Source organism: Cherax quadricarinatus, chromosome 79 (genome assembly GCF_038502225.1).
Source record: "Cherax quadricarinatus isolate ZL_2023a chromosome 79, ASM3850222v1, whole genome shotgun sequence".
NCBI lineage: Eukaryota > Metazoa > Arthropoda > Malacostraca > Decapoda > Parastacidae > Cherax > Cherax quadricarinatus.
In genome coordinates this window covers 7,175,387-7,186,234 of record NC_091370.1, presented here as the reverse complement: position 1 = coordinate 7,186,234, position 10,848 = coordinate 7,175,387, and the positions used below count along the sequence as shown (strand labels likewise).

Genomic DNA, 10,848 nt, shown 5'->3' with positions numbered 1-10,848 from the left:
AGTCCCAGGGATGTTAGGAAGTATTTCTTCAGCCACAGAGTTGTCAGGAAGTGGAATAGTCTGGAAAGTGATGTAGTGCAGGCAGGATCCGTACATAGTTTTAAGAAGAGATATGATAAAGCTCATGGAGCAGGGAGAGCGACCAGTGAAGAGACGGGGCCAGGAACTGTGACTCGACTCCTACAACCACAACTAGGTGAGTACACACATACACAATATATAAACATATTAGCAACGTATATATGCATTCAAACAGATGTTACCCTGCTCTTGAACTCTCTTTGTCATGTCCTCGGTGACTCAGAACAATTCGCTATTTTAGTCTTTATTCTCCAACCTCGATCTCTTGCTGTTTAGCAGTGGGCTGTAGAATGTCATAATTATGTCCACTATGTGGTTTCTGTACTAATTATTATTTTAAGAGGAACGTGAGCAAACACAAGTATAATAAAACACAAGCGTTTTCAAATGCCTTAGTGTTTGCTCACGCTTCTTTTTAAATATATTTGTTAGAATTATTTACCATGGTTAATGTTCATTATTGTATGTCCCTTCGAGACTGAACATAATGTCATTCTTTCACATCACGTTTCTTCATTACTTGGCACTGGTAGACCTACAGGAGGCCTACCAATTTTTCTGATCTGTTTATGTAAGATAATGTTTGACCAAACTGAAAGCGACTTAATTTTGATCTGAAATATTTGGGAGAGGCTTTCCGTAGTGTACAGATTAGACTGAAAGAACAACAGTATGCCTGCAGGAATCACAACAAGCATAACGCCTACATGATAACTAGAAACCAGATTTCATACCAGAAGCTTTGAGAGGACTCGCATCTGGTTATAAAAACAATGAACAAAATATGAAGAGGATACCTGGAAGCTCCGTTAATCTATACTCAAAATACAGTACATGAGAACGACGGAGCTTCGGTTTAACCAGACCTGTAGCCCAACTCAACATAAGTTATTGTAGGCTCGGTATTCCTCCTACAGAACTCCCATCTCGCAGTTAATCTACTAAGCGACCTCACTGATCCGGACATTTATCTTACTATCCTTATATGAATTTGTGTGTGATAAATGGTTTTCAAAACTGACAATTTGAAGATTGAGACACTTATGCAGCATATGGGAATCTTTATTAACGAAAAGTTTCGCCACAAAGTGGCTCATCAGTCCAATACAAAGCAGCGAGGGGGAAGGAGAGTAGTTTGTCAGTTTTGAAAACCATTTATCACATCTGTCAGACACTGTCTCTTACTCCTCTTTGCTTCTGACGACAAATATATATATATATATATATATATATATATATATATATATATATATATATATATATATATATATATATATATATATATAATTTAAAAAAAATACCAAGGAGAATAGCTGATCTGTAACCAATACGGAAATGTTCCATTTAAACATAATTATAAACCATGTTCTTGCACAACACAAATTATACGAAACTCGCTAAGTTAGACGAACATAAAATATGATTTCCTGTTTGTCCTTGAAAATACGAGAATACTGAGTGACGGTGGGCGTGTCCCTCCTCTACGGGGTATAAATGTACGAGCTGTCTCAAGCTAGCTAGCCACAGTCGACGCTGAGAAGCACCAGAACAATGCAGAGTTTGGTGAGTTGTTCCTTACTTCTATTGTCTCTTATTATCACCAGAACCAAGACCTGGTTGAGTTATCTCTTACTTTCCAATGTTTACTGAAGATATGAAGACCTTGGTGAGTTTTTCTTACTCTCTTAGTCCTCTATATTTTTCCAGAATAACGTATTTCTAAACATTTTCAAGAATTTGGTAAGTTTTGATCGATATTTATTAAAAACAGTCATAAGAAATTAAGCTAATACCTAATTTAATCCAGCAGGTTATTGTTGCTGTGCTGGCCGCCTTCTGCTTGGCTGCCACAAGCGCTGCACCTTCCCCAGATGCTGAGCCTGGCTTCCTGGGAGGTTTCGGAGGCTTTGGTGGCTACGGAGGCTACGGAGGCTATGGTGGTGGATATTATCCCTATGGATTTTATCGGGGAAAAAGAAGCGCTGACGCCAACCCTAAGGCCGACGCTAAGCCTGAAGCTGATCCCGGTTACTTAGGTGGTCTGGGCTACGGAGGCTACGGTGGTTTTGGGGGCTATGGAGGCTTCGGAGGCTTCAGGGGAGGATATGGAGGCTACGGATACTACGGTTGATCATTGCATTTGTCAGCATTTAATACTAATCTCAAATTAAAACCTGAAAGAAATATAAAAAGCAGCCATATCTAAGAGATTTTATTGTTCCTTTTCATGTGTTGTCAGTGATAAAGCATATGAAGATTTTTTTTTATTTTGGAAAATAGAGATTTCACTAAAAAAAAAAAAAAGAAAAAAAAATAGACTTGCAAGGTAGTGCCCCCACTTCTTAAACATTCGTGTAATGATTTGAACATATATGAACAATATTTTTTGAGGACGTTATAATATAAACCATACCACGGGTAGGGCTTGAACCCGGGGTTAGAGTCGTAAAACTCAGCCCTATATAGTTTGTTTGCAATCGTGTCATTACGATTTCGTGAGTCATAATGACTTGGTCTGGGACTGGGCCTCCGGGGTCGTTGACCCTCGGAACACACACCAGGTAGACTCCAGGTATATAAATTTAAATGAGAATATTCTACTCTCCACCTATCTCAGTAATAATATTAATGGTATACAATACCGACAGGTTGATGAATAAAACACATAAACAACACATGGGTAGCTTTATTGTCGAAATGTTTTGCCTGCGTAATAGGTTTCTTCAGACGAATACAGGCAAATACGAGAAACTTCAGAAAAATTATTTATCAGGTGATCAGTCCTTCATATTTTATATGAGGTGGTCAGTCTTTGAAGGCTGTAGCAAAGACATGGGTCCAGGCCTTATATAATAGGAGAAGTGAGGTGTTGCAGATGGAGGTGTCGTCCCAGGTGAACCCCTTGTGGCCACTAGTTTATGGTCATGCTGAACCGTCTTTTAGCACAGGAGTTATAAAAGACTTCCCTGTACCATGATACCATGGTGTTACTGCATCAGAAGGTCATGTTAATGGTGGTATTCGGAACTGACAAGTTCATCAGCAAGATATGTATACAACACTTGGATATCTTTATTGCTGAAACATTTCGCCTCTGCAACAGGCTTCTTCTATCAAATACAAGCGAAGATAACGCTGGAGACAGTGCAAGAAGTAGTTTTCAGCCCAGTCTTGGTAGCAGGTAAACAATTCCTCAAGCCTATAAAAGAGGCATGTTAAATTACTGTTTTGTATGACCAACTTCTACTGGCCAGTCAGGAGCTCCTGTGACGCATCTTACAGTTGCTGCACCTCACGTCTGGTCCCATGTAAGGTCTGGCCGCACGCCTCTTCTATAGGCTTGAGGGAATGACCACCTACTGAGACCGACAGACTGATCACCTCAAAACTACTTCTGCATATAAGTAATTAATATGCATTCAAATAATTATAAATAGTTTGGGCTCGGTCTTCTGAACTCTCATTACCATATTCTCGATGATGCTTACCAACTTTCTGAGCGAGTCTTCATGTTTCTGTCCCGATCTCTTGCTCTTTGGTAGTGCGGTATAGAATATTGATCTATTCATTCCTTGAAGACTGACCATGGTGCCATTTCTCCCAATCACACCTCATTACTTGGTTCCCTGATGGTAATATCTCATTTGATATAGAGACTGATATATTTAATCTTGTATAAAAGAGTAGGTGGATATTTGTGTAGTGTTTGAATGGGTTATTTTCTACCTTATAGCCATAATTCTTATTTATAGTTTGACTTTCTGATTCCTGACCCCCAGAGTCATATCATACCAATTTTTAAAATCTGTTGCCTCCTTCATAACACTGAAAAAGTATTTTCTCACATTTCTGTGGATCAACAGCATCTTACTGTAATCTATGGTCTTTGCAGCTCTCTTCTCGAGTTTTAAAGCGTTTATTTATCCACTCGGTCTTCATCCCCGAATATTTTGTATATCATGATCATATCTTCTATGCTAATTCCTTCTACCTGGGATATTAGTGCAAGTTCATTAACTCTCTTCTCATAACTCTCCCTTTTCATTTTCGGCAGCAGTCTCGACGCTAACCTTTGCAGCTTTTCGATTTCGTCTTCATGCTGGTGCCATGCATTCAGTAACTATTTTCTATTGTATCTTCATATTTATATTTATCCTTCATCTTCAATCATCATCTACTTTCTATATTATTTAAACTCTCATTCCCTGTCCTGCCTCTTAACCTTCAATCAGTTTCGTTACTTGTCTTTCAGGCTCCTTTGTAATTTTTTTTTGTATTTTAAATAAGGAATATTTATATACTCCTTGCCCTTCACATATGATTAATTCACAAGCATTACAGTTCATAAATAACATGCACCTTGGAATGAAAACTTTGCACATTGCTGTTATCTAATCTGTACAATAATCCAGTAACAAACCATACCATACCGAGATCAGCCTGAGGCTGATCCCTGATATTCAGTTGGACTGAGTATAGAAGGTTCTGGTTGTTATGGAGGCATTGGTTGCCTTGGAGGCTTTGCTGAGTTTGGAGGCTATGGAGGATTCAAAGTAAGATACAGAAGTTGTGGATGTCGAGGCAATACAATTGTTGAGGCGGAAACTGTTCTCGGTTACTAATGCAATGTTGACGTCGGAGGCTGTGGAGGTTATGGTGACTATGGAGGTTTCAGAAGCTTTGAAGGTTATGGTAACATTGGAGGTTTTGGAGGTTATGGTGGTTATACAAGGTTCGTAGGCTTCAGAAGATGGATTTGGTGACTCATTATGTTCAACGTGCTAAAATATAATACTGTAACTTGTTATTCAACTACGTGTTAATTTAATTACTGCTAAACCACTACTATCTTTGTTGATGTATAAAAAATAATGTTAAATTCGAACCAACTGTGATACACATGTCTCGTATTAAGTAGTCTGTAAAGCATTAGGTTTAGTCGGCCTGAATTGTCTCGGCATAATAGTGTACTTAGCAAATGGAAACTTCGGAGGCTTCAGAGAATATAAGTTACTGCTGCTGCCTCTGAACGTCAGCAGCTGAGAACATTAACACCATTTTCTCACAATTATCCTTAATTTAATGACTGATGATATAAAAAGTAAACATATCCTAGATGTTTGATTCGTTGTGAAGCATTTGCATAATACAACAATGGTGTTATTTTTATGTCACAAATAAGTGTACTCGCTACTGGAGTATTCACTCTCAAAAATGAACTTTTTATATCAGTAATATTTAAAGACGCGAGAAAATTTTTTCTTAAAGAATTCTTTATGATATTGATGGTATTTTTAATTGGTTGGTTAATGAGGCTGAAAGAGTGTCGACTACACGATGCTTACGCAATGACCTAGAGTGTTAAGACTCATTCACCATGGGTTCAAACCACACCCATTCCTTGTTTAATCCTGTATTTTTAACTTAAAACCAATACACTTCTATAAAAAAATTAATTAAAATGTTGATTGTTTCTACATGAATTAAGTTATCATTCGTGAGGGTATGGCACACAGGGGCTTCACTTGTCTGTTGTATTCATCAAATATGTACACAAAAAAAAACTGAAACAATGTAATTAATCTTCGCTGTTCTTCAGCGAGTGTCAGGGGCCCAAGACTGTTCAACTGCCTCCCAGCATACAAAAGGGGGATTACCAATAGATCCCTGGCTGTCTTCAAGTAGGCACTGGATAGGCACCTAAAGTCAGTACGTGACCAGCCGGGCTGTAGTTCGCACGTCGGGTTACGTGCGGCCAACAGTAACAGCCTGGTTGAACAGGCCCTGATCCACCATCAGGCCTGGTCACAGACTGGGCCGCGGGGGCGTTAACCCCCGAAACCCTTTACAGGTATACTTACAGGTATAGAGTTGTTAATGAATACATATGTTATCATACATATATCATACATAGATTATCATACATAGATTATCATACACAGATCATACATAGATTATCATATATAGATTATCATACATAGATTATCATACATATATTATCACACATATTATCACACATATTATCATACATAGATCATCATATATAGATTATCATGCACAGATTATCATACATATATTATCATACATATATTGTCATATATAGAATATCATACTTATATTATCATACATACATTATCATATATAGATTATCATACATATATTATCATACATAGATTATCATACATAGATTACCATATGTAGATTGTCATACATAGATTATCATACATAGATTCACAATACACAAATAACCCGCACATAGGGGAGAGAAGCTTGCGACGACGTTTCGGTCCGGCTTGGACCATTTACAAAGTGACTTTGTAAATGGTCCAAGTCGGACCGAGGCGTCGTCGTAAGCTTCTCTCTTTTGTGTGCGGGTTATTTGTGTATCGTTCCAGTCACGGTATTGTGCCTTTTGTTATTTATACATAGATTATCATGCATGTATATAAATTCTCTGGAAAACGTACAAAGGAGGATGACAAAGATGATCCCATGTGTCAGAAATCTTCCCTATGAGGATAGACTGAAGGCCCTTAATCTGCACTCTCTGGAAAGGCGTAGAATTAGTGGGGATACGATCGAGGTGTATAAATGGAAAACAGGAATAAATAAAGGGGATGTAAATAGTGTGCTGAAAATTTCCAGCCAAGACAGGACTCACAGCAATGGTTTCAAGTTGGAAAAATTCAGATTCAGGAAGGATATAGGAAAGCACTGGTTTGGTAATAGAGTTGTGGATGAGTGGAGCAAACTCCCGAGTCCAGTTATTGAGGCTAAAACGTTGTGTAGTTTTAAATCCTTGGCTTCATATCAAGAAGCATAAATAATGGGAGTCCTCAGGTTGTTCTTCAACTCTATACATCATTGGTTAGGCCTCATTTAGATTATGCTGCACAGTTTTGGTCACCGTATTACAGAATGGATATAAATTCTCTGGAAAATGTACAAAGGAGGATGACAAAGTTGATCCCATGTATCAGAAACCTTCCCTATGAGGATAGACTAAGGGCCCTGAAACTGCACTCTCTAGAAAGACGTAGAATTAGGGGGAATATGATTGAGGTGTATAAATGGAAGACAGGAATAAATAAAGGGGATGTAAATAGTGTGCTGAAAATATCTAGCCTAGAGAGGACTCGCAGCAATGGTTTTAAGTTGGAAAAATTCAGATTCAGGAAGGATATAGGAAAGTACTGGTTTGGTAATAGAGTTGTGGATGAGTGGAACAAACTCCCGAGTACAGTTATAGAGGCCAGAACGTTGTGTAGCTTTAAAAATAGGTTGGATAAATACATGAGTGGATGTGGGTGGGTGTGAGTTGGACCTGATAGCTTGAGCTACCAGGTCGGTTGCCGTGTTCCTCCCTTAATTCAATGTGACCTGACCTGACTAGGTTGGGTGCATTGGCTTAAGCCGGTAGGAGATTTGGACCTGCCTCGCATGGGCCAGTAGGCCTTCTGCAGTGTTCCTTCGTTCTTATGTTCTTATGAGTGGGTGTGGGTGGGTGTGAGTTGGACTTGACTAGCTTGTGCTGCTGGGTCTGGTACAGTGCTCCATCCTTGAGTGGGGATGAACAGACTGGGTGGGTCATTGGGATAATCCGGGGGGGGGGGTCATTGGACTAATCCAGGGGGGGACATGGACCTGCTCCGCATGGGTCAGTAGGCCTGGTGCAGTGTTCCTTCTTTCTTATGCTCTTACGGTCTTATGGGTGGGTGTGAGTGGGTGTAAAATGGACCTGACTAGCTACTAGGTCCGAAGGAGTGCTAATTCCTTAAGTGATGTGTCTGACCTCACTAGGTCAAGGTATTGGCTTAAGCCGTTGTGGAGTACTGGAGCTGCCTCACAAACACCAGTAGACCTGTTGCAGTCTTCCTTATTTCTTGTGATCTTATGTTCTTATGAGGGCAAATATTCTATTAGTGGGATGGATCTGTGAATTATTTATTATTATTACAATCAAGGGGGAAGCGCTAAACCCGGAGGATGGATCTGTGAAGGACCTGCCTAGTATGGGCCAACAGGCTTGCTGCAGTGTTTCTCTTTTCTTATGTTCTTATGTTTTTCTGTTCTTATGTTCTTATGTTCTTATGTTCTTATGAATGTTTTAAATATAATGAAAACATTCAGGGAAAGTTAGGTAAGACACATATGCAACAATTAGGTATCTTTATTTCGAAACGTTTCGCCTACACAGTAGGCTTCTTCAGTCGAGTACAGAAAAGTTGATAGAAGCAGAAGATACTTGAAGACGATGTAATCAGTCCATCACCCTTAAAGTTTTGAGGTGGTCAGTCCCTCAGTCTGGAGAAGAGCATTGTTCCGTTGTCTGAAACAATATGAAGTTGAAGTGACAGAATGGGGCTTTATATAGTGCCAGGAGGTGAGACGTAGGTTGATTTGGGAGGGCAGGTCCCTCTCAAACCCAGCCGTTCTCACTAGTAGAGGTTGTCAAAGTTGATGGTCTGTACCAAGATACCCTTGTGTTGCAGTGTCTGACAGAATGAACATTAAAATGGTATAAAATACCGACAGATTGTTAGGTAAGACACATATGCAACAATTAGGTATCTTTATTTCGAAACGAAATAAAGATACCTAATTGTTGCATATGTGTCTTACCTAACAATCTGTCGGTATTTTATACCATTTTAATGTTCATTCAGGGACAGCTCTAAATATGTTGTGGTAACTGGAGGTACCTGGGTAACTGGAGGTACCTGGGTAACTGGAGGTACCTGGGGAACTGGACGTACCTGGGGAACTGGACGTACCTGGGGAACTGGAGGTACCTGGGGAACTGGAGGTACCTGGGGAACTGGGGGTACCTGGGGAAATGGAGGTACCTGGGTAACTGGAGGTACCTGGGTAACTGGAGGTACCTGGGTAACTGGAGGTCCCTATAGGTACCTGGAGATACCTGGGTAACTGGAGGTACCTGGGTAACTGGAGGTACCTGGGTAACTGGAGGTACCTGGGTAACTGGAAGTACCTGGGTAACTGGAGGTACCTGGGTAACTGGAGGTACCTGGGTAACTGGAGGTACCTGGGTAACTGGAGGTACCTGGGTAACTGGAGGTACCTGGGTAACTGGAGGTACCTGGGTAACTGGAGGTACCTGAGTAACTGGAGATACCTGGGGAACTGGAGATACCTGGGGAACAGGAGGTACCTGGGTAACTGGAGGTACCTGGGTAACTGGAGGTACCTGGGGAACTGGAGGTACCTGGGGAACTGGAGGTACCTGGGGAACTGGAGGTACCTGGGTAACTGGAGGTACCTGGGGAACAGGAGGTACCTGGGGAACTGGAGGTACCTGGGAACGGTAGGTACCAGGGGAACTGGAGGAACCTGGGAAACTGGAGGTACCTGGGAAACTGGAGGTACCTGGGAAACTGGAGGTACCTGGGGAACTGGAGGTACCTGGGGAACTGGAGGTTCCTGGGGAACTGGAGGTACCTGGAGAATTGGAGGTACCTGGGGAACTGGAGGTACCTGTGGAACTGGAGGTACCTGTGGAACTGGAGGTACCTGGGAAACTGGAGGTACCTGGGGAATGGTAGGTAACTGGGGAACTGGAGGCACCTAGGAACGGTAGGTACTTGGGGAACTAAAGGTACCTGGGGAACTGGAGGTACCTGGGGAACTGGAGGTACCTGGGGAACTGGAGGTACCTGGGAACTGGAGGAACCTGGGAAACTGGAGGTACCTGGGAAACTGGAGGTATCTGGGGAACTGGAGGTATCTGGGGAACTGGAGGTACCTTGGGAACTGGAGGTACCTGGAGAACTGGAGGTAGCTCGGGAACTGGAGGTACCTGGGGAACGGTAGGTACCTGGGGAACTGGAGGTATCTGGGAACTGGAGGTACCTGGGGAACTGGAGGTACCTGGGGAACTAGAGGTACCTGGGGAACTGGAGGTACTTGGGGAACTGAAGGTATCTGGGGAACTGAAGGTATCTGGGGAACTGAAGGTACCCGGGAACTGGAGGTACCTTGGGAACTGGAGGTAGCTGGGAACTGGAGGTATCTGGGAACTGGAGGTATCTGGGAACTGGAGGTTATTATCGCATTTAATCCTAGATAAAAGAGGGTACATTCACACGCATCAATCGCAACTGCTAGAAAAATGACAGGATGGATAATGAGAACCTTCAAAACTAGGGATGCCAAGGTTGCTTGTTCTATCTAGGCTGGAATATTGCTGCACACTAACAGCACCTTTCAAGGCAGGTGAAATTGCTGACCTAGAAAATGTACAGAGAACCTTCACGGCATGCATAACGGAGATAAAACACCTCAATTACTGGGAGCGCTTGAGGTTCCTGAACCTGTATTCCCTGGAACGCAGGCGGGAGAGATACATGATTATATACACCCGGAAAATCCTAGAGGGACTAGTACCAAACTTGCACACGAAAATCACTCCCTACGAAAGCAAAAGACTCAGCAGAGGATGCAGCATCCCCCAATGAAAAGCAGGGGTGTCACTAGCACGTTAAGAGACAATACAATAAGTATCATGGGCCCAACTGGCTCCCATCATACATAAGGGGGACTACCAATAGACCCCTGGCTGTCTTCAAGCAGGCACTGGACAAGCACCTAAAGTCGGTACCTGACCAGCCGGGCTGTAGTTCATAGGTTGGATTGCATGCAGCCAGCAGTAACAGCCTGGGTGATCAGGCTCTGATCCACAGTGAGGCCTGGTCACAGACCGGGCCGCGGGGGCGTTGACCCCCGGAACTCTCTCCAGGTAAACTCAAG

General features: G+C 42.0%; 1 protein-coding gene across 1 annotated transcript; it reads left to right on the top strand.

Moving 5' to 3' along the window:
• Window positions 1-1,579: 1,579 nt before the first annotated feature.
• LOC128702789 (neuropeptide-like protein 31) lies at window positions 1,580-2,272 on the top strand. Its single transcript, XM_053797220.2, has 2 exons — window positions 1,580-1,644; window positions 1,892-2,272. Exons 1-2 carry the CDS (start codon window positions 1,633-1,635, stop codon window positions 2,210-2,212), a joined length of 333 nt encoding a protein of 110 aa, XP_053653195.1. The 5' UTR covers window positions 1,580-1,632; the 3' UTR covers window positions 2,213-2,272.
• Window positions 2,273-10,848: the final 8,576 nt, after the last annotated feature.